We start from the raw sequence: 25,361 nt of genomic DNA, 5'->3' as shown, positions 1-25,361 counted from the left end.
CGCACTCCCCAAGAGAGATTAGTTCACCAAACTTTCAACTGGGCTCTACAAAGCTATTGAAGAGTCGGAAGACCTAGACATACATGGATGAGGACTATGAAGCGTGAAGTAGATGATGATGAATGTAGAAGTATTGAATTAAAAGCTCAAGATGGAGACGACTGGGGAAATCTAACCGAGGTCTTTTGCGTCAATAGGCGTAGGAAGAGATGATAATATGTTCTAAAATGTTCATGCCATGTGCTTGCTTCTTGCATGAACCAAGCTTGAGTAATGTGGGAGTTCAGTTCGAACACTACTAACGGTGAGTGTCAATACATATTAATACTTAACAAATACGTAAACAAATAGTACTATAATATCTCAATACGTACCAATGCGGCTAATATTTGGCCGTATATTGCGTAGACTGCATAGCTTATGCACAAGGATTCACCCGTTAAAATACTACCTACCTTTTCAGTAACGTTCAGTTATTGGGTCCTTTGACTGGCCTGGCAGTAGTACTACATTAGATCCCTCTCTCTGTTACGGCTCGTTTTTGCTTTGCCTACACATACACCGAATAGTCTGGCCTATTCTTTACATATTCTCCTCTTCCATCATACACCTGACAATACTAAGATAACGGGGAAAAAATTCTTCATTTAAGGGTTAACTACTGCACTAATTGTTCAGTGGCTACTTTCCACTTAATAAGGGTAAAAGAGACTGGCCTGACAGTAGTACTACATTAGATCCCTCTCTCTGTTACGGCTCACTTTTGCTTTGCCTACACATACACCGAATAGTCTGGCCAATTTTTTACACATTCTTCTCTTCCCTCATACACCTGACAATACTAAGATAACGGGATTTTTTTTTTTTCATTTAAGGGTTAACTACTGCTCTGTAATTGTTCAGTGGCTACTTTCCACTTGGTAAGGGTAAAAGAGACTCTTTAGCTATGGTAAGCAGCTCACCTAGGAGAAGGACACTCCAAAATCAAACTATTGTTCTTTAGTCTTGCCTCTCGAGTAATACCATAGACTCTATACCATGGCCTTCCGCTGTCTTGAGGTAGAGTTCTCTTGCTTGAGGGTACACTCAAGGACACTATTCTATCTGTTTCCTTATTTCCTTTCCTCACTGGGCTATTGAGTGGCCCTAGCTAGTACAACTTTGCTGATCACGGCGATACACAAACCCTTTCACCACGTTAAGGTATCTCCACTCAGAAAGGGTGTACTTCGGTACACTGTTTTATCTTATGTCTCTTCCTCTTGTTTTTTTTTTTTAAGTATTTATAGTTTGTAAATGAAATAAGAAAAATATTTTAGTGTTACTATTTTTAAAATATTCTATTTCAATTGTTCATTACTTCTCTTGTAGTTTATTTATTTCCTTATTTCCCTTCCTCACTGGGCTAGTCTCCCTGTTGGAGCCTTTAGGCTTATAGCACCCTGCTTTTCCAACTAGGGTTGTAGCTTGTCTAGTAATAATGATAATAATAATACAAAAAGGCAATACAGATCTAGTCTCAGTGTTTGGGCTCTTTCTTACTTCCTAATTTTTCAAGTTTTTGAAGTTTTTTATCTTATTTTCAAGTTTTTATAGTTTATATTTGAAAGTTTTATTTTGATATTGTTCTTAAACTTCTCTTCTAGTTTTTCCTTATTTCTTTTCCTCACTGGGCTATTTTCCCTGTTGGAGCTCTTGGGCTTATAGCATCCTGCTTTTCCAACTAGGGTTGTAGCTTAGGAAATAATAATAATAATAATAATAATAATGATAATAATAATAATAGCGATACTACTACTACTACTACTACTACTAATAATAATAATAATAATAATAATAATAATAATAATAATAATAATAATAATAGTGATACTACTACTACTACTACTACTACTACTAATAATAATAATAATAATAATAACCTCCAGTAACAACTTCCTCCATTTCAAAAAATGTTGTAACAAACGAGTGACCCAAATTTAGGGGATAAATTTCCATTTCAAAGCATGAATATGAACTAAGGACTTTTGGCTTTACATATCAAAACCTTTTTGGGTTAATGCTGAAGCTTGAACATCGAACACAACATTATAAATCTTGAACCCTTAATCATCGTGTTCTACATGTAACTGTGACTAGTATTATTCATTTAATTATTCATTTTTGTAACTGGAACGGCGTTAATGCTCGGGTGAATATAAAAATATAACGAATAACATTTTATTTACAGTCAATTTATCAGATGTATTAAGAGAAATTATAGTGTATATTGTCACTCCAGAAATGTTATCATTTTTAATTCATTTCCTGCTTGAACTGTATTAGATGTATATCTATTTTCTTATTTTTCTTTCCTTACTGGGTCTATTTTTTCCCTGTTGGAGACCTTGGTCTTATAGCATCTTGCTTTTCCAACAAGGGTTGTAGCTTAGCTAATGATAATAATAATAATAATAATAATAATAATAATAATACTAATAATAATAAGAAGAAGAAGAAGAAGAAGAAGAATGATGATAATAATAATAATAATAATAATAATAATAATAATAAGAAGAAGAAGAAGAAGAAGAAGAAGAAGAAGAAGAAGAAGAAGAATAATATTGATAATAATAATAATAATAATAATAATAAGTAGAAGAAGAAGAAGAAGAACAACAACAACAACAAGAAAATAATAATAATAATAATAATAATAATAATAATAATAATAATAATAATAATAGTATCTAGATAAATTATAGCATACATTGCTATTTCAGAAACTTGATAACTTTTATTTATTTTCTGTCAGAAAATTTATCAGATGTATTAAGATAAATTATAGCATATTCTGTCATTTCAGAAACTTGATAAATTCATTTTATTTACTGTCAGAACTTTATCAAATATATTTCAATAAATGATAGCATACATTATCACGCCAGGAACGTGATAAATTCTATTTTCACTTCTATTACAATTTTATCAAATTTATTTGAATAAATTATAGCATACATTATTTCACATCCGAAAATATCATTAATCATAATCTTTGATTAAATTTGCCCATCTAATTATATAATTAAATCCACATTTTTAATATAATAAATGATAAATTTCATTGTTTATATGAAATGGCGACTCTGACAGATCATCTTTAATGAAATTAGGCCTACTCAAAGCCTATTACATCCATTTAAGAAGTATTTGCAGTATTCAGAAACATTAATTACAAAATAGAAAAAAGAAAATTATAACCTATTTTCAAATAATTTCTTATAAATCTTTTAAATCACTGAAATAAACGTCTAGTTTCCTTCCTAATTTTAATGCTAATAAAACATTTATATCAACAAACAACAAAAGAGATAATAGGCCTATAAGAGCAACTACATCCTTCATTAAAACTCATTATTTCATAATTATTTCCCAATTCTCAAATCTAAGGAGGACGTCATTGAAAAATGGACATAATTCACATTAGAAATATTTATCATAATTATCAGATAAGATCCAAGCAAGTAGACTGAGGTGGTACGGTCATGTCATGAGAAGAGATGAACGGTATATTGGGAGGAGAGTGATGGAAATGGAGGTACAGGGAACGAGAAGGAGAGGGAGACCAAAGCGAAGGTGGATGGACTGTATCAAGGATGACCTTCCATCAAAGGGATTGACCGGTGATGAGGTGTGGGACAGAGGTAGATGGAGAACGCTGGCCAGAAACATCGACCCCCCAGAAAAGTGGGAATAGAAGAAGAACAACAACAACAATTACCATATGAATGAATAATCTCGTTCGCAAGTTAATATTAATAAGCCAGGTGATGTAGTACTATTTCTATTTTTCTATATTTTAGAATGAATTGAAAGTTAGAATAGTTAGATAGTGAATAGTATTGGCGTATATTCATATATAATTAATTTATTTCCTTATTTTCTCACTGTGCTATTTTCCCTGTTGGAGCTCTTGGCCTTATAGCAACCTGCTTTTCCAACTAGGGCTGTGGCTTAGATGATAATAATAATAATAATAATAATAATAATACATCCTTTTCCAATCTATTCCTATCATGATTCGTGGTTTTATAATTACAAGTTTAATCCCTAGACCTATACGTCCACCTCTCATTGACAGACTAAACCATCTTCAAGAACTAAATCTCCATTGACTCTCAATCCTTCTGGATCAAATGGATGATTTAAATGTATAGTTACATCTAGAAGCTCCCCCATAGATTCAATCTCCCAAACACCCTTTTTCAAAAGCCCAGGATCTTCAATTTCCTCAGTGGAAAGTTTCACGTAGCCGTAACCGATGGCTAGACCGAGCGAAAATGCATAATCAGCTCTCCTGAGGAACCCAACGGGAGAGCAATCACGCCATATGCCTTCATTGCCCCACAGAGGCTTCGAAGGGTCCTTTAGAGTAAAAGTCATTAGCTTCTTATGAACCACAGAGGATTGTTGCCTCTCAAGGGCTTCACGACCTAAGAAATTCATTCTTGTGTTCAGTTTGCAGGATGAGGTTAGGCCAGCTTCTAGTGGAGTATCGTCAGGTCTGGTATCCGTGTGCCAGTTTCTCTCACCCTGTGAAGTGGTCAGTGAGAAAACTAGAGAGAAATTAATGCTATTATCTTTTTCCTTAAGTATATCTTTATTTTAGTCATCTTTGGAAATAATGAATCTGTTCTCGTAATCGTCATGAATATAATTTATATAGAAAATTATGTGATTCACTACTGAGTCGTGGAGTATGATATTGGTATTGTAATTATTAAGCCAACAATAATTTAAGATTCAGATTTCCTTTTACCATAGATGTATCTGCAAGTATAAATAATCAAATCTAAAGAGTATATATATATATATATATATATATATATATATAGAAACTATTCTAAACATCAATTGTGGAATTCAATTCTCTCCATCTGAATTGGGAGATTAGAGCAAACCTAACAGGTAGAAGTTCTGGGTTTCATACAGATCCTGTTTTGATTTTGAGTTTACAATAATAATCAAGCCAAAGGCAAATAGAAAAAGGAATGCTGAAAAATTTTGTAAGTTTTATATGATAATAGAACCATATTAATTAAATTAATAACAACCTTTTCTGCAGATAGAGATTCCAAGGCCCGATAACCAGCGTTGACTAGACCGAATGGTTTACCAACATCCATCAGTGCTTCGTATATCGGTTGAGCTGACTTATTTGGCATGTGGAGCTCCCATCCTGATAGCAAACATTTTGAAATCAAAAGGTTAGCATGGAATGGGCAGCCTTTGGTAAACAAAATGAGATTATGAAAAGTAAATCACCCTTCCTCTAAAACAGTTGATCCTATCAGTTTTAATTTATGCATCAGAGAAACTTGGAGCCTCATTAAGGGCTTAGAACATAAGCTAGTTATAACTCAGGGAGCTATGGAAAGAATAATGAAGGGAATAACACTAAGAGACAGAAAAAGAGCAACATGGATACGAGAGCAAACTAAAGTAGAGGATATTTTAATATGTAGGAAAAAGAAATGGACAGAGATTATGAAAATTAAATCGCCACTTCCTCTAAAAAGTAAAGTATCTAACCAGGTGATCCTATCAGTTTTAGCTTATGCATCAGAAACTTGGGGCCTCATTAAGGCTTTAGAACATAAGCTAGTTATAACTCAGGGAGCTATGGAAAGAATAATGAAGGGAATAACACTAAGAGACAGAAAAAGGGCAACATGGATACGAGAGCAAACTAAAGTAAAGGATATCTTAACATGTAAGAAAAGAAATGGACATGGGCAGGACATAATGAGAATGGTCATTAAGAATAAAACAGAATGGGTCCCTAGAGATTGCAAAAGAAGCAGGGGAAAGAAGAGAAGACAATGGGTTGACGAGTTAAGAAAATGTGTGGGTGTGGACTGGCATCGAAAGATCATGAACAGATGCAAGTGCTAGTACATGTCAGAATTCTTTGTTCTGCAGTACACTAGTAACAGCTGATGATGGGTCCCTAAAGATTGCAAAAGAAGCATGGAAAGGAAGAGAAGACTATGGATTGACGAGTTAAGAAAATATGTGGGTGTGGACTGGCATTGAAAGATCATGAACAGATGGAAATGCAAGTATATGTCTGAATCCTTTGTTCTGCAGTACACTAGCAATAGCTGATGATGATGATAATGATGATATACACCGTTGTTTCATGACAAATAAGACCCTACCTTCACAATACCTCTAATACCTATTTAACTTTTCCAGGTCTAACTCTTATTTTTTCTTTATCTAAGGATTCCAGATTATGTATCCTTTCCAACAACTTACTGCTCTCCATTCTTCCCACATAACCAAACCATCACAAAAAAATTTCCAACAACTTACTGCTCTCCATTCTTCCCACATAACCAAACCATCACAAAAAAATTACAATCCATTCATTCAACTTCAGTGACCTTTCTCCCAACTTCCATCTATCTTTATTCTTTTTTTATCTTTTCAGTATCCCTTATGCCAAATTGGAACAGAAGGAGTTCATCCAATCAGTCTCATCTTTCTTTCTTCACTTTGTATTCAACATCTACATCTACTTCCACAAAGGAGAGTTGGCTCAACGACTTCTCTCATTCCCACCTTGGGTTTCTTTAGGGACTCAAAGATTCTTCCAAATTTTCTATGACATACTTCTGATCTCATCCTACAACCATATGCTGCATTTACTTTAAAATACTTTCAGTAATCACTCTAAATCTTACAACAATCACTTCAGCTCATCAAATACAAGAATAATTATACAATCAAGTGTCTATTTACCCATTTCTCCAGTAGATGTCACCCTCCGTGCCAGAACAGTTTCGCCACAAACAGAAAGAACTTTCTGAGTAGACACTGGAAAAGAAGCATTGTTAAACGTTGCGTCAGACAGCCTCTGCAGTATCTGTCTGCTCTCCGGGCCTTGTACTGAAAGAACTGATATGTTATCTGTATGGTTGACAATCTCCACGTCCCATCGATGCGTCCTTATTTCTTTAAGTAAATGAGAGAGGACGTGGTACTCAACTTGGCAGTCTGATGTCAGGTAGAAACTTCTGCTTGTAAATGGCTGGCCAAATACAACTTCTTCTTCACCATTGAATATGCTCTGTGGTAGATGGATGAATTCAACACTGTGTGTAGGCTTTTGAGCTCACATATATGGGCGTTTGTGCCTTCATGCAGGCATATGTTGGTTAAAATGTCTCTATGACTCTGTTCTTCAATCCTTTTAGTTTCTGAGACCACTAACTCTTGTCTGATGGAAACTATAATTCAAACCTTATCTTAAAATATTAAGTTCTAATATTAAGATGATACTACAATGACTGCTATGATAAGGATCCTAAGAGATCTTAGTAACTATGAAGCATAAAAAACAAAATTTTACTGTAGAAAAATAGACACTTTACCACATTTAGAAGCCCTTCAACACCTCCCATCTTGTTGAGCAAGCACGTGTAAACACTCGTCCCTGGTTCCCTGCTGACGTCAGCTGTGAACAGCCAATCAGCGGCCACCTGAGCATCAGGTCCCGTCAGGCAAAACTTTGCCAGATGAGACAGATCAAAGATGGCAGCTTTGTTGCGGCAACTCAGACATTCTTTCCTTAGCTGTTAAACCATAGGAGAACTCATTAACATTAATTTTTCTATATCAAATATTCTATATGTTTTGTTCATTAATTATCATATATAATTTATTTATTTCCTAGTTTCCTTTCCTCTCCAGGCAATTTTCCCTGTTGGAGCCCTTGAGCCTGTAGCATCCTGGTTTTCCAACAAGGGTTGTGGGTTAGGTAGTAATGATCATAATAATAACCAGTATATTATTCTTTTATTAATATTGAAAGCACATGCATTATCAGTAGACCTACTCTAGTTGGTAAGAATGGAATTTTCAAATTTCGTAATCAATTATCAATAAATGGATATACCTAGTTCAATTTTTCACAAACTATGAAGATACTCTACCTTATTAGTGCAATTTAATCAATGTGTAATTTGGGTATTGCTCGTATATCAAATCTAAAAATTTAAGGCATACTTAGCTTACTACATCGTGATGCATTGGAAGATCAAAAGTATGGTCGTGTTTAAGAGCGTCGCAGTATCTCTGGTCAGTATTAACTTGCTTGTCATACGCTCCATACCAATCATAAGGCTGCACATGAGATGGATGGCTATTGAACCATCCAGGTTTCTCCCATCCATGACTTTCCTGGAACACACAGCCTTGCTTTTCCAAGACCTGGAAAGATATTCAATAACTGCATATCATTAAAATCTTCTTTTAGTATTATAGCATTATGACCAACTGCATGGCCACTCAAGCGCTCATGCGACTCTTCATAGGTATGTTGTACGGATTTTATCTAGACCGTGGTTGTACATATTGGGTCCTTTGACTGGTGAGATAGTATTACATTCAATCCCTCTCTAGTTATGGCTCATTTTTTTCATTTGCTTACACATACAAGAAATAGTCTGGCCTATTCTGTCCACATTCTCCTCTTTCCTAATAGCCTACACCTGACAACACTTAGGATAACCAAAGGGAAGGGGTTAACTAATGCAGTGTAATTGTTCAGTGGCTACTTTCTGCTTGGTAATAGTAGAAGAGACTCTTCGGCCATGGTAAGTATCTCTTCTAGAAGAAAAACACTTCAAAATCAAACCATATAGTTCTCTAGTCTTGGATAGTGCCATAGTCTGCGTAATACAGTCTGCCACTGTCTTTAAGTTAGAGTTGCATTGCTTGAGGGGTATAATCAGGAACACTTTACTTTTTTTATTTTCTTTCCTCACTGGGCTATTTTCCCTGTTGGAGCCCTTGGATTTATAGCATCCTGCTCTTCCAACTAGTGTTGTAGGCTAGGTAGTAGTAATAATAATGATATAAGTCTACACCTATTGTTTAACAAACGAATAAACGATAGATTTAAAATCGCATCCATATACTGCGTTCTGTACTTGACAGCATCACCATTAATCTTTCTTTTTAATTAGTATAAACATAAAATCTTTAATTAAATGACTTTTTACTCACCTCATGCAAAGGAGACAGTCTCTGACCCCGACCGGCAAGAGGTTCGTTATGTTTGTATTTGACAGAATAGCGATTCATGAAACACTCGTGGGATTTGGCGTGGACCCAATGTTTGTTAGAATTCAAGGGCTTGTGGAACCTACGAGGAGATAATAATAATAATAATAATAATAATGATAATAATAATAATAATAATAATAATAATAACTAGCAGAACCCGTGTAAATTACACGAAATGATATTTTCAATACTAATTATCTAGTTCCTAACCTATATATGTTTGAATAAAATGTCCCGAGATTAATTTTATAATCTAGGTTATGGATCTTGATAGAACTAAATTTTTTGTCTAATATTTAAAAAGTGTCAGGTGCTAAAGACAAAATTGGGAAAAATATATAAGATGTGCTTTGGTTAAGTCATCAAAGTCTAATGTAAATTTGTAAGAGTATACCCTGAAATTATTTCCGTTTTCTTTAAAGCGTGAATTTGTAAGAATATACCGTGAAATTATTTCTGTTTTCTTTAAAGCGTGACACAAAATAAATAACACACACGCTATCGTATTAATATATAGATAATAATAATAATAATAATAATAATAATAATAATAATAATGATAATAATGATAATAACATATTTTCTATATTGTCCTGTTACAGTAGTCTTATACTTAGCAACATCTTCATCTCCAGAGATTCTCTGGACACTGCTGTATCTTCACCTGCGAATGTCGTAACTAAACATATCGACCTCAGGTCGTCCATGAATGACCCATTTGGCCATCTGTTGACCCAATCCTCCTCCCAGCATCATGCATGTTCCATTTCCTCCGCAGAAGTGAAAGAAGCCTTCTACAGTTGGGTCTTCTCCTGACGAAGTAAAATGGCAAATGTCCTTAACAGGAGTAAGGGTGGGCTTTTCTTATGTGGGTCTGTTGGTTTTAGTTAGTTTACTACTCAAACAAGATATCTTTAAGATATGTGCGTAATTTGACGAGCAGGTTACTGGAATAAATACTTCTTAAATGTTGTACAGTATAATGGGATTCAAGTATATTTGAGTGCTAGACACAGGTGAATTTACAATGTCTATATTCAAAGTTATATCTATCCATGTAGTTATCAAAAAAAAATCCAAAAATAAGGCTGACCATGAATCATGATTCCCCAAACTGTAAATTCTAAGACATATAAAGCCCTACCTAAAATAGGCTTTATATCAGGGGTAAAGCTTTCTGGTCCACAGATCGTCGACTTTATCCCCGCAGATTCGAGTGCTGGTATCCGGTTCACACTCTTCTCAAAAACTTCGCCAAAAACGTCCCATTTCAGATCATACAGCATAAAAGGGGAATCAGTCGCTAGCTAGATTACAGAGAGTGCACAAGGCAGTTGTCAGTCCAGTAATGATATATGGATTAGAAGCAGTACTACTATAGTAAATAAAAGGAAGAAGGTTGGACACAGGGGAGTCAGACCTTGCTAGCTGGATTGCAGAGTGCTTAAGTCACTTGTCAGATCAGTAATGACATATGGATTGGAAGCAGTAGCCTACTACTATAGTAAATAAAGAGAAGAAAGTTGGACACAGGGGAGTCAGTCGCTAACTGGATTGCAGAGAGGGCATAAGGCATTATCAAACCAGTAATGACATACATATTGGAACCAATGCTACTATAGTAGATAAAAGGAAGAAAGTTGAACACAGGGGAGTTAGTTGAACACGGAGAAGTCAGTAGAGAGCTGGATTACAGAGTGAACAAGGCAGTTGTCAGCCCAGTAAATGACATATGGATTGAAACCAGCACTATTATAGTAATAGAGGGAAGAAAGTTGGAAGTAATTGACATGAGGATGCTTAGGTGGATGAGCAGAGCAACCAGAATGGACAGGGTTAGAGATGAACATACTAATTGGATGGTAAAGGTCATTGAAGCATCAAGGAAAGTGCAACAGGCAATGCTGAGATGGTATGGCAGCTTGATGAGAAGAGAAGAGCAACAAGTGACAAGAAAATTGAGGGAAGTGGAGGTGGATGGATCACAAAGAAGAGGAAGACCTTAGACCAGGTGGAAAGATTGCATTGATGATATGAGGGAGAAAAGAATACAGGAGGAAACGACACAGAAGAGAGGTAGATGGAAAATCTCATTAAAAAGGGTGACTCTAAATAGGGTTTCAGCTAGGAAGAAGATGATTATTTATGATACTAACACTAAACACTGGTTCCTCCTTAGAAGATAGGACATACAACCAAGCTAAAATCTCACCTTTTCCACTAGAACGGGACTTTTCTCAAAACCCGTAACAGCTAGTGAATCTCCGTGAACTTTCAGCACGGCAGATGCAGCCGGTTCGCGAACATTAGGCGTGTTTTTGATTCCCGGGATTTTCTCCGTGAAAATGATTGAATGTTCCACTATAGTCAACGGCAATTCTACTCCGACCATTTTGGCTATGTGGTTACCCCAGCTTCCTGGAAAAGGAGTGAGTGTGAAATCTTATAAACATATTCTCTACATTGAGTTAGTTTGTATGGAAGCATAAAAACTTTCTATAGTTTCATGTAATAATTTCTCAAGTATGTAGGCCTATATACATTTATGCTCATTTTTTATATTGAATGAAGATGAAAACAGAGTTTGGTGATAGTAGGCCTAAATGCTAGTTAGAAAATGAATCCTAGATTTGATGAAGATGAACACAAAATTTGGAGATAGTAAGCCTAAATGCTAGTTAAATGCTAGTTAGAAAATGAAGTTATAGATTTGATGAAGATGAACACAAAGTTTGGTGATAGTAGGCCTAAATGCTAGTTGAAAAATAATGTTATAGATTTGATGAAGATGAACACAAAGTTTGGTGATAATATGCCTTTATGCTAGTTAGAAAATAGTCATAGATAAGTCAATAATAAGTAAACTATTTTGACCGTCATCTGATACTCCTGTTTTGTATTTTATGTTTATAAATATATTCTTAGCCTGTTATAGGCCTACACTTGAAGTGTCTTCAATAAAAAAGGGGTAGGCCTATGTTATGAGGTTGTTACTTATAATTTAAGCCTTTCATACGATCATAAACCAAATGCTTATAAATGTATTTCTGAGAGAGAGAGAGAGAGAGAGAGAGAGAGAGAGAGAGAGAGAGAGAGAGAGAGAGAGAGAGAGAGAGAGAGAAAGAGAGAGAGAGAGAGAGAACTCGTCCTTCAAAATCAGGAACAAAAACGAACAAGACCTGGTCACTACAAAAACAGGTAATTAAGAGAGAGAGAGAGAGAGAGAGAGAGAGAGAGAGAGAGAGAGAGAGAGAGAGAGAGAGAGAGAGAGAGAGAGAGGTGTCTCACCAGCAGCATTGACAACAGCGTTTGTCCTGACGACCCCAAGAGGTGTATGTACTTCTGTGACTCTTTTCCCGCCAAGGAGTTTTTCAGCCGTGCAAATGTCCGTCACTGGGCAATTTTCGTAGACCTTGGCTCCTGCTCTCCTTGCAGCTCGTGTGAGAGCCGTGCAAAACCCACTTGGGTCCATTGTTCCTGAAGATAATGTTTTGTATGAATGTGTGTTTCAGTATTTCAACATGGGGCGTAGTATGACTAGGCCTAGGCTACAACATAAGTAGCCGTTTTAGTCCACTGGAAGACGAAAGCCTCAGACATTATTATTATTATTATTATTATTATTATTATTATTATTATTATTATTATTATTATTATTATTATTATTACTAGGCCTACTACTAGTAAGCAACAGTCCTCGTTGGAAAAGCAGGATGCTATAAACCCAAGGGCTCCAACCGGTTAAAAATAGCCCAGCGAGTTAAGAAAATAAGTAAATAAATAAAATACATGAGAAATAATGAACAATTAAAATAAAATATTATGAGAGAAGTAACAACAATAAAACAGATCTTTCTTAGATAAACTATAAAAAAAAAGATTTATTTCAGCCTATTCAACTTAAAATCATTTGCTGCAACTTTGAACTTTTGAAGTTCTATATAAACCATTCCATAGACTAATAATAAAAACATATTTTTAGTTATCTTATAATTAATACGTTTACTGTAGTGCTGTAAGCTCTCTCTGTATTCTAAAGACTTAAAATTACCATCTCTGGGGCTGTAGAGCGTTCCAACAATATCGCTGGTGTTCATCAAAGGATGTACTTCACTGGTTTCCTTTGGATCTAGGATGTAAGTTTCAATTCCCTGCGTCCTACCAAGGGACATCAGTCTTTTATATTCGTCCAGGCGATTCTGAAAAAGGTGTAGTGACAAATTAGTCTTTCATATTTTCTTGGTAGGCCTGTTTGTTTACAAGACCACGATATACTGCCAAATTTTGCAAATCTATTGTTTTCCTCTATTACTTTTTCATAATTTAAAACAATTCGCCACATGGGAAACAAGTTGAAATTATATATATATATATATATATATATATATATATATATATATATATATATATATATATATATATATATATATATAAATAACTAGAATTATATAAAAAAAAGTAGCCTGGTTTCCTCACTAAACGACCTGGGTGCCAGCGTATATTTGATACATATTGAAAATATATACTAAATTAAAAATAAATTAATTACTCAAAAGTGTCCATAAAAAATAATATTCACAAATATTGACACTTTTGAGTAATTACTTCATTTCTATCTAATATATATTTTGAATATATATCAAATGAACGCTGGCATCATGAACTGTTTGGTTGACTATGTTGACGATTTCAGTTCCAGGTCGTTTAGTAAAGAAACCAGGCTAGTTTTTTATATCATTCTATATTTCTTTATATTTTCAATTAGTTTCCCATATGCCAAATTGTTTGGAATTATGAAAAAAAAATAAGAGGAAAACAATAGCTTTGCATAATTTGGCAGTATATGTATTTATCATGAATGGTAGGTAAATCAGTTGTTGTTTGCGGATGATACTGTACTGGTAGCAGACACAGAAGAGAAGCTTGACCGACTAGTGACAGAATTTGGAAGGGTGTGTGAGAGAAGGAAGTTGAGAGTTAATGTGGGTAAGAGTAAGGTTATGAGATGTACAAGAAGGGAAGGTGGTGCAAGGTTGAATGTCATGTTGAATGGAGAGTTACTTGAGGAGGTGGATCAGTTTAAGTACTTGGGGTCTGTTGTTGCAGCAAATGGTGGAGTGGAAGCAGATGTACGTCAGAGAGTGAATGAAGGTTGCAAAGTGTTGGGGGCAGTTAAGGGAGTAGTAAAAAATAGAGGGTTGGGCATGAATGTAAAGAGAGTTCTATATGAGAAAGTGATTGTACCAACTGTGATGTATGGATCGGAGTTGTGGGGAATGAAAGTGATGGAGAGACAGAAATTGAATGTGTTTGAGATGAAGTGTCTGAGGAGTATGGCTGGTGTATCTCGAGTAGATAGGGTTAGGAACGAAGTGGTGAGGGTGAGAACGGGTGTAAGAAATGAGTTAGCGGCTAGAGTGGATATGAATGTGTTGAGGTGGTTTGGCCATGTTGAGAGAATGGAAAATGGCTGTCTGCTAAAGAAGGTGATGAATGCAAGAGTTGATGGGAGAAGTACAAGAGAAAGGCCAAGGTTTGGGTGGATGGATGGTGTGAAGAAAGCTCTGGGTGATAGGAGGATAGATGTGAGAGAGGCAAGAGAGCGTGCTAGAAATAGGAATGAATGGCGAGCGATTGTGACGCAGTTCCGGTAGGCCCTGCTGCTTCCTCCGGTGCCTTAGATGACCGCGGAGGTAGCAGCAGTAGGGGACTCAGCAGTATGAAGCTTCATCTGTGGTGGAAATGTGGGAGGTTGGGCTGTGGCACCCTAGCAGTACCAGCTGAACTCGGCTGAGTCCCTGGTTAGGCTGGAGGAACGTAGAGAGTAGAGGTCCCCTTTTTGTTTTGTTTCTTGTTGTTGTCGGCTACCCCCCAAAATTGGGGGAAGTGCCTTTGGTATATGTATGTATATGGAGAGCGTGGTCTTGTAAACAAATCCCATTTTCTTTATATGTGTATGTAGATGTCTTCTAATTCCATTAACTTGTTTTTGAGTTTAGTTGATGGTTTCTTGTCATTTTGTGATAATAGTCTTGAGATATCTTATATTTCTATTCATTATTTCTCATGTAGGCTACAGTTTAGTTATCTGCTTATTTCCTTTCCTCACTGGGTTATTTTTCCCTGTTGGAGCCCTTAGACTTATAGCATCCTGATTTTCCGATTAGGGTTGTAGCTTGATTAATAATAATAGTAATAATAATAATAATAAGTCTAGTTTTAGCTTTTTTATTATTCATGATTAGGCCTATATTTCCAGCTGACGTCGGAGACTTATAGCATCCTGATTTTCCAATTAGGGTTGTAGCTCAATTAATAATAATAATAATAATAATAATAATAATAATAATAATAATAATAATAATAATCATGTCTAGATTTAGCTTTTTTGTTATTCATGATTAGGCCTACATTTCCAGCTGACGCTGTGTGTGCATGACAATAAGTTATTAAAAATTCAATATTTGGATAAAAAATAAATCCAAAGCAACTAAATTTCAATAATAAACACACACCTGTCATCCACACGATATCCTATATCCTAAACTCGGATGTATTTAGACAGTTAGCCTACACAGGAGGAAACATATTATCAGAACACGTGTTTTATCTGGGTCTCACCCAGTGTTGCCAGGTGCATTAGTGTTAAAATCCCCAAATCTCGTAATAAAGATTCCCCAAACAAACCAAAATTCCCTATTTCCACAAATATATATATTCTTCTGATCTTGTAGGCTTTTATAACATAGAAATTACTCACTATACTTCACGTTAGTGCAAGTAAATTAATTGCAACAATGTAAAGGTTAATTATCTCTGTTGCTTTCTTCATAGAAATTTGTACAGAATACCCCATCAGACACCAAAAATTCTCAAATCTAGGGATAAATTCCCGTATCTAGCAACACTGGTCTCACCTTACACTGGGCAACCATCAACCCTCCATTCATGATCCATCCTGGATTGATACCTGTCTCGTCTTCCAATCCTAGAAGGAGGTCTCTCGTGGTGCGAATCAGTTGTGTGTCAACGTCAGAGTGTCGAAGTTCAAAAAGGAGTCCTGCTGTGTGCCATGTTGTTCCTGATATATATATATATATATATATATATATATATATATATATATATATATATATATATATATATATATATATATATATATATATATATATATATAAACAGCAAGGAAGAAGAAAATAGAGTTTAGGCCTACGGGTAAATTAAGTTTAGTCCTGGTTATTATTATTATTATTATTATTATTATTATTATTATCATTATTATTATTATTAGCTAAGCTACAACCCTAGTTGGAAAAGCAGGATGCTATAAGCATAAGGGCTCCAACAGGGAAAATAGCCAAGCGAGGAAAGGAAACAAGGATGAAATATTTTAAGAAGAGTAGCATTAAATAAATATCTCATATATAAATTATAAAAACTTTAACAAAATAAGAGGAAGTGATATAAAATAGAATAGTGTACCCAAGTGTATACTCAAGGAAGAGAGCACTAACCCAAGACAGTGGAACACCATGGTACAGAGGCTATGGCACTATCCAAGACTAATATTAGAAAAAAAAAACATTAACATTAAAACATAATTAATAGACTAAAAATAAAAGACTTATGTCAGCCTGTTCAACATAAAAACATTTGCTGCGAGTTTGAACTTTTGAAGTTCTACTGGTTATTCTTATTTAAGAGTATAGAGTATCTGTACTGCAATTTGTTCAGTGTACTTTCCTCTTGGTAAGGGTAGAAGAGACTCTTTAGCTGTGGTAAGCAGCTCTTCTAGGAGAAGGACACTCCAATATTAAACCACTGTTCTCTAGTCTTGGGTAGTGCCATAGCCTCTGTACCATGGTCTTCCACTGTCTTGGGTTGGAGTTCTCTTGCTTGATGGTACACTCAGGCACACTATTCTATCTTATTTTTTTTTTCTTCCTCTTGTTTTTTTGAAATGGTGTGTTGGGCAGGCTTAATAAAAGGGCCATGGATGCCTGGTGGTTTATCAAGAGGTTGTCTTTTCCTTTTTCTGATTCTTTTTCTTCTCAAAACCATCCTTACTGTCCTCCCTTCAGTTGAAGTGGCTATCCTGGAGGGTATTTAGCCTTGCATGGTGTATCGGCTCCTCCATGTTGACCAGTTTTTCCGACTTTTTACTATAGTCTATGGGTATCATCAATCACTTTGTTTATAATTCTGTACGTATTGTTTTTGTTATAATTCTTGTTAATCTAGTTTTTAAGTATGATGTCTCTTTTTTATTTCTATTAATTCTTATGCTGTCTGGAGACATTGAGCGAAATCCGGGACCAGTACGTCCTAGATTTCGTCAATGTCGTCTTCTGTATTGCAATATTCGTGGTCTTCATGCAAATATCCAAGACCTTACAGTTGCGTCCAGACAGTATGATATTCTTTTGTGCTCAGAAACTTTGGTTTCTAATATGAGGCACTCATCTGAGCTCCTTATAACTGGTTTTAAGAAGCCAATAATGTTGAAACGTGATGCCATCCCTAGGGCCAGGGGAATGGCGGTGTATATTAGGACCGAGTACCCTGCTTCTCATAAGTCCTGCTATCAATGTGGATGTCATGAGATTCAGGTAATAAAAGTTTGTGGCAAGCATAACAACTTTTATTTATGTTCGATCTACCGGAATCCAAACATGGATGATTCTATCTTCGATTGTCTTCTTACCATTATGGCTAAGATACAAGAAGATGATAGAAAGGCTTCTTTTGTCTTTGTTGGTGATTTTAATGCTCACCATAGGGAGTGGTTAAGTTCTATCTCTCCTACCGATCGCCATGGCTTAAGAGCTTTAGACTTTGCCTCTGAATCAGGCTGTGAGCAAATCATAAATGAAGCTACTCACAGGTCTGGTAATTGCTTGGACCTCGTATACACTGACTCCCCTGGCGTTATAACTGGTAAGGTTGGTTCTCCAGTCGGGACATCTGATCATGCCTTGATTTCATTATTAGTGAAGACTGAGCAGCCTGTCCCTGATATATCATATTCTTGTAAAATTTATATGAAATCCCAAGCAGACTGGAATGGGATTTTACATGATCTTTTGTGCTTGAATTGGTCACAATTATATAATAGTGTAGATCCTGTTGTCCCTTTGAATGAGAATCTAGTCAACATAATTGATAGGCGTATCCCTTCTCGAGTGCTAAGGTACCGAGTGAAGGACAAACCGTGGTTCAATGATGATTGTAGACGTGCTTTTTTGGAGAAGCAGGAGGCCTATCAACTTTGGAAGGGTAACAGATCAGATTTGACCTGGAACAACTATACTCAGCTTCGAACTTTTGCTCAGAGAGTTTATGCCTCAGCTGAAAAGGAGTACAATTTAACCATAAAAGAAACACTTTCTGGTACAACTCAGGAACATAAATGGTGGTCTACCCTTAAATCTGCACTCTTTGGTGTAGATGCAACAGTTCCTCCTTTACTTAAACCAGATGGCTCAGTCACTCACTGTCCAAAGGAAAAAGCAACCCTTTTGGCTGATGTTTTTGACAGTAAACAGAGTAATGAAAAACTTGAACTTCCTCATTCCTGTTTTCCTGAGGCTAAACTAACTAGTTTAGCTTTTCGATCTCGTGAGATTAAAGCTCTGTTGATGGACCTTGATGCTTATGGAGGTGTAGACCCAAATGGTATTTTTCCTTTGTTTTTTATAAAGACAGCAGATTTCTTAGCTCCAAAGTTATCTGTTATTTTGCGCAAGTTAGCAAGAAGAGGAGCTTTTAGCACTAGTTGGAGAATTGGTAATGTTACTCCTCTATGTAAATGTGTTTGTGGTAGCTCAAGTCCCACTGATTACCGCCCAATTTCCATAACTCCCATATTATCTAAAGTTTTTGAACGTCTTCTGGCAAAACGTCTTAATAGGTTTGCTGAAGGTAATCATCTACTCCCTAGTTTGCAATTTGGTTTTCGTAAAGGCCTTGGAGCATGTGATGCCCTTCTTACAATCTCCAATGCTGTACAGAAATCCCTTGATTGTGGTCGGGAAGTTCGTATGATTGGCCTTGATTTTAGTGCTGCCTTTGACCGTGTTAATCATGAGGCCCTTGTTTTCAAACTGAAACAGTTGGGAGTGGGTGGGTCGTTTCTTAGCATTATTATTGATTTTTTTAAGTAATAGATCTCAAAGAGTTGTTGTTGATGGGCACCATAGTGATTATAGGAATGTGATATCCGGTGTTCCACAGGGTAGTGTTCTTGGCCCATTACTTTTTATACTATATACACATGACATGTGGTTTGGCCTAGAAAACAAGCTTGTTGCATATGCAGATGATGCTACTCTGTTTGCATCAATTCCATCCCCTGAATGTAGATCTAGGGTTGGTGAATCCCTTAATAGAGATTTAGCTAGAATTAGTGGATGGTGCAAATTATGGGGTATGAAGTTGAATCCTAACAAAACTCAAAGTATGATTGTAAGTAGGTCAAGGACGGTGGTTCCTCAACATCCGGATCTCAGTATTGATAATGTTTCTTTAAATATGTATGACTCTTTCAAAATTTTAGGTGTGATTCTCGACAGTAAATTTACTTTTGAGAAACATATAAGGTCTGTGTCTTCTTCAATTTCACAAAAAATAGGCTTATTGAGAAAGTCTTTCAAGATTTTCGGTGATCAATCTATTCTGAAGAAGTGTTTTAATTCTTTCATTCTACCTTGTTTTGAGTATTGTTCTCCTGTCTGGTCTTCAGCTGCTGATTCTCATCTTAATTTGTTGGACAGAAACTTACGGTCTATTAAATTTCTTATTCCTGATCTAGATATTAATCTCTGGCACCGTCGTTCAATTAGTTCATTATGCATGTTGCATAAGATTTTTCACAACTCTGACCATCCTTTGCATTCGGATCTCCCTGGACAATTCTATCCTGTTCGTAATACTAGGCAGGCAGTTAATTCTAATAGCCAGGCCTTCTCCATCACAAGGCTCAATACTACGCAGTACTCTAGAAGTTTTATTCCAGCTGTGACCAAGTTGTGGAATGATCTTCCTAATCGGGTGGTTGAATCAGTAGAACTTCAAGAGTTCAAAGTTGGAGCAAATGCTTTTTTGTTGACCAGGCGGACATAGTCTTTTTATAGTTTATTTATGACATATTTGTTTTTGATGTTGTTGATAGTTTATTATATGACATGTCTGTTTTGACGTTGTTTCTTATTTTAGAATGATTTATTGTTAATTTGTTCTCTTCATTTATTTATTTCCTTATTTCCTTTCCTCACTGGGCTATTTTTCCCTGTTGGAGCCCCTGGGCTTATAGCATCTTGCTTTTCCAACTAGGGTTGTAGCTTGGATAGTAATAATAATAATAATAATATCTCATTCGTCTTCTTAAGAACAAAATAATTTATTTTTTGTTCTCATCTATTTATTTTCAAAAACATATCGCATTTAACTTTTTTTTCTATTCCACCGTTATCTCTACATTAAGGGATCTCTCATTTATCTTTGGCCCTCAATAATCGTACAATTGTATTTAGGCCTATGATTGTGAATTGTGTTATAAACGATAACTTCCATCTTTCTTTATTGTAAGGACTAAAGTTTTCGTTCTCCTAAAGAAAAAATATGTAAATTTAATAGAATTGAGAAAATATCATTCGTCAAACTTGTGATACAAAGAGTAGGAGGAAAACCTTGACGATAGTCCAACCTACATTTTATTTCATATAACTATAAGCCAATGTCTATGCAAATCTATTTCAGTGATTAGTCAATACGAATACTAAACTGCTAAATGATAGATTAGGTCTATGTCGAAATTATTTAGTAAGTTTCATTGTTCCATGCACTGATTCTACAGAAACAAAGGTACCAACAACCCGTTAAGATACTACCGCTAGAGTTATGGGGTCCTTTGACTGACCAGACAGTACTACATTGGATCCTTCTCTTTGGTTACGGTTAATTTTCCATTTGCCTACATATACACCGAATAGTCTGGCCTATTCATTACATATTCTTCTCTATCCTCATACACCTGACAACACTGTGATTACCAAACAATTCTTCTTCACCCAAGGGGTTAACTACTGCAATGTAATTGTGCTGTGGCTATACTTTCCTCTTGGAAAGGGTAGAAGAGACTCTTTAGCTATGGTAAGCAGCTCTTCTAGGAGAAGGACACTCCAAAATCAAACCTTTGTTCTCTAATCTTGGGTAGTGCCTTAGCCTATGTACCATGGTCTTCTACTGTCTTGGGTTAAAGTTCTTTTGCTTGAGGGTACACTCGGGCACACTATTCTATCTTATTTCTCTTCCTCTTGTTTTGTTAAAGTTTTTATAGTATATATAGGAAATATTTATTTTAATGTTGTTACTGTTCTTAAGGTATTCTATTTTTCCTTGTTTCCTTTCCTCACTGAGCTATTTTCCCTGTTGGAGCCCCTGGGCTTATAGCATCCTGCTTTTCCAACTAGGGTTGTAGCTTAACAAGTAACAATAATAATAATACACAGATTCAACTGCCAAAACCAGTCCATCAGACTAGGCCTACACATACACAAACACATCCTTTTTCTAAATAGCCTCATACCCAAACCAGGGGCCTATGTAGCCCAAACCCTTAAATCTAATCTGACCCTTTTCTACTTAGCAATTACACCGTGACCACTTTTGAAAAGTAACAGAAATAAGAGAAAAATCTATTTTCACCTGAGGTAAGCTGATGAGCCTCCAGAAGAATAACATTATTAATGCCAAGTTTTGTCAGATAATAAAGGACATTGCATCCTAGCGAACCCCCGCCTATAACGACCACGTCAGCCTCGCTAGGTAGAGTAGCCTTGTCTGCAGCCAAAGATGAGAGATTTTTCAGTTCCTGAAATTGAAAAATTATAGAAATAGACTTAGTGAGAACACGATTTGCCAGGCAATCGCTGCTATGTGAATTCTAATTAAGTCTGTAGTGAAAGGGACTATTATTATTATTATTATTATTATTATTATTATTATTATTATTATTATTATTATTATTATTACTTGCTAAGCTACAACCCTAGTTGGAAAAGCAAGATGCTATAAGCCCAGGGGGCCCCAACAGGGAAAATAGCCCAGTGAGGACAAGAAACATGGAAAAATTTAATATTTTAAGAACAGTAACATTAAAATAAATAGTTCCTATATCAACTAGCATTAAGTTGGTGTTTAAATTGAATGGGCTAATTTTGGTAAGAAAACGTTTAACTAAGCACTTACTATTATGTGAAATTTACATGAATATGCAGTAAAAAAGATTAGCAATAATTAAATTGGTGTTTAAATTGAATACAACAATTTTTTAAAGAAAACGTTTAACTAAACACTTACTATTGTGTAAAATTTACTTAAATTTATAGTAAAAAAGGGGCTAGTAATTATTAAGTTTGTGTTCAAATTGTTGAATTATATCGAAATATATAGACACGCCTTTGGAGTTGAAATCTTGCCCTTCACTAACCTTGCCATACGCTGGATAATGAATAGGCCTACCATTATACCTTACATCATTTGCTTTCATGAAAAGGTTCCTGAAAACCTTCCCAAACTGGATATGACTCCGTCTTTTCCGGAATATTAATGTAGGCCTATTCATCTCTGAAGAGGCACCTTTGAAAACACAAAAATAAAAATAAGATATTTACTTTAGAAACTGGTTATTTTCGACCTGAGAGAAAGATGGACATTAGTCTCTCTCTCTCTCTCTCTCTCTCTCTCTCTCTCTCTCTCTCTCTCTCTCTCTCTCTCTCTCAGTGTACAAGCTCGTGTCTTGCATAATTTATGCAAACCAATCTCTCTCTCTCTCTCTCTCTCTCTCTCTCTCTCTCTCTCTCTCTCTCTCTCTTAGTGCACAAGCCCGTGTCTTGCATGATTTATGCAAGCCAATCTCTCTCTCTCTCTCTCTCTCTCTCTCTCTCTCTCTCTCTCTCTCTCTCTCTCTTGGTGCACAAGCCCGTGTTTTGCATAATTTATGCGAACCAATCTCTCTCTCTCTCTCTCTCTCTCTCTCTCTCTCTCTCTCTCTCTCTCTCTCTCTCTCTCTCTCTCTCCTGCAGGCTTTCAATAATATTTCAATTGATTTGGCACTGTGAAAAATATTACAAAGTATTAAAATAATATCAAAAAAATATTACGTTAAGGAAAATAATATAACAATCACAAGGTTAAAATGGAAAACATGAAAGATGAAAAGCATGTACGCCTATAGAGAAAAATATATAATTTTCGTGAATTTAGAATGAATATTAAAATACATAAATATTAATTTTAATGATTGAAACCAACCACTTACCTGCACTTTTAGAAATTTCAGGAAACTTGAATTATTGAAACTAAATAACTTTCAGAATCAGTTAACATTTATAACAATGTCTCTTCGTAATGAAAATAAGTAGTTTAACCTCAAGAAATTTCGTTATTTACAAAATCGAGACTCAAAGTCTCTAGGAGATTAAACATCAACTAATTTTAAAAACAAGATATGTGAATATCTCACTCGCGAGATTAGATATGATAACAAGGAGATTTCGCGGAGAGGCAATTTTTATAAGCTATCTGTGAGGTGATAATATAGCTCAGTGGTTCCCCCTGGGGGGAAATTTGAAGCTACCAGGGTGGAAATAATTACACTATCTACTAAATAAAGAATATCAGATGCCAAAACGAGCCATATTGATACACTTGTGCACAAGAAGCAGCCTCAACCTTCTCACTAATTCAATTTTGAAGTAGAAGAATAAACGAAAGTTTTTAATTTGCTACTAGCCGCTCTCCTTATACTGATAAACAAATAGTTACGGAGTAAAATGGATAAGCGGTTAGTAAGAACTAACCGCATAGCTATACTGATAAACATATAGTTAAAGAGTAAAATGGATAGAGAGCGGTTAGTAACAACTAACCGCATAGCTCTATATAAACAAATGGTTACAGAATAAAATGGATAGAGAGCGGTTAGTAACAACTAACCGCATAGCTCTATATAAACAAATAGTTACAGAGTACAATGTCTACAAAGCGGTTAGTAACAGCTAGCCGCATAGCTCTATATAAACAAATAGTTACGGAGTAAAATGCATAGAGAGCGGTTAGTAAGAACTAACTGCATAGCTGTATATAAACAAATAGTTACAGAGTAAAATGGATAGAGAGCGGTTAGTAACAACTAACCGCATAGCTCTATATAAACAAATAGTTACAGAGTAAAATGGATAGAGAGCAGTTAGTAACAACTAACCGCATAGCTCTATATAAACAAATAGTTACAGAGTACAATGTCTACAAAGCGGTTAGTAACAGCTAGCCGCATAGCTCTATATAAACAAATAGTTACGGAGTAAAATGCATAGAGAGCGGTTAGTAAGAACTAACCGCATAGCTCTATATAAACAAATAGTTACAGAGTAAAATGGATAGAGAGCGGTTAGTGACAACTACCCGCATAGCTCTATATAAACAAATAGTTACAGAGTAAAATGTCTACAAAGCGGTTAATAACAACTAGCCGCATAGCTCTATATAAACAAATAGTTACGGAGTAAAATGCATAGAGAGCGGTTAGTAAGAACTAACTGCATAGCTCTATATAAACAAATAGTTACAGAGTAAAATGGATAGAGAGCGGTTAGTAACAACTAACCGCATAGCTCTATATAAACAAATAGTTACAGAGTAGAATGTCTACAAAGCGGTTAGTAACAGCTAGCCGCATAGCTCTATATAAACAAATAGTTACGGAGTAAAATGCATAGAGAGCGGTTAGTAAGAACTAACCGCATAGCTCTATATAAACAAATAGTTACAGAGTAAAATGGATAGTGAGCGGTTAGTAACAACTAACCGCATAGCTCTATATAAACAAATAGTTACAGAGTAGAATGTCTAGAAAGCGGTTAGTAACAGCTAGCCGCATAGCTCTATATAAACAAATGGTTATGGAGTAAAATGCATAGAGAGCGGTTAGTAAGAACTAACCGCATAGCTCTATATAAACAAATAGTTACAGAGTAAAATGGATAGAGAGCGGTTAGTAACAACTAACCGCATAGCTCTATATAAACAAATGGTTACAGAGTAAAATGCATAGAGAGCGGTTAGTAACAACTAACCGCATAGCTCTATATAAACAAATGGTTACAGAGTAAAATGGATAGAGAGCGGTTAGTAACAACTAACCGCATAGCTCTATATAAACAAATGGTTACAGAGTAAAATGGATA

At 35.5% G+C, this 25,361-nt stretch overlaps 1 protein-coding gene across 1 annotated transcript; it reads right to left on the bottom strand.

Annotated features, from left to right (window-relative positions):
• Positions 1 to 3,406: 3,406 nt before the first annotated feature.
• LOC137640308 (sarcosine dehydrogenase, mitochondrial-like) lies at positions 3,407 to 23,586 on the bottom strand. Its single transcript, XM_068372941.1, has 15 exons — positions 23,435 to 23,586; positions 22,604 to 22,752; positions 21,820 to 21,985; positions 16,032 to 16,195; positions 13,166 to 13,313; positions 12,403 to 12,591; positions 11,327 to 11,532; positions 10,259 to 10,421; positions 9,779 to 9,926; positions 9,055 to 9,193; positions 8,062 to 8,256; positions 7,419 to 7,619; positions 6,787 to 7,114; positions 5,094 to 5,218; positions 3,407 to 4,572 (listed from the first exon to the last, which is right to left on the bottom strand). The coding sequence occupies exons 2-15, from the start codon at positions 22,736 to 22,738 to the stop codon at positions 4,111 to 4,113; spliced, it is 2,769 nt and encodes a 922-aa protein (XP_068229042.1). The 5' UTR covers positions 22,739 to 22,752; positions 23,435 to 23,586; the 3' UTR covers positions 3,407 to 4,110.
• Between the last annotated feature and the right edge of the window lie 1,775 nt (positions 23,587 to 25,361).

The sequence above is a fragment of the Palaemon carinicauda genome, chromosome 4 (genome assembly GCF_036898095.1).
Source record: "Palaemon carinicauda isolate YSFRI2023 chromosome 4, ASM3689809v2, whole genome shotgun sequence".
NCBI classification, from domain to species: domain Eukaryota; kingdom Metazoa; phylum Arthropoda; class Malacostraca; order Decapoda; family Palaemonidae; genus Palaemon; species Palaemon carinicauda.
Note: the sequence above shows the minus strand (reverse complement) of the source record. Positions and strands in the feature narration are given on the sequence as shown.

Bases quoted from the DNA above. Each gene is read 5' to 3' on its own strand.
- LOC137640308 (XM_068372941.1), bottom strand. From the start codon at position 22,738: ATGAATAGGCCTACATTAATATTCCGGAAAAGACGGAGTCATATCCAG. The intron at 11,533-12,402 runs GTGAGACACCTC...CTCCTTTTCCAG, and splicing joins CGCTGTTGTCAATGCTGCTG to GAAGCTGGGGTAACCACATA. The intron at 7,620-8,061 runs GTAAGCTAAGTA...ATGGTTTAACAG, and splicing joins TTCCAATGCATCACGATGTA to CTAAGGAAAGAATGTCTGAG.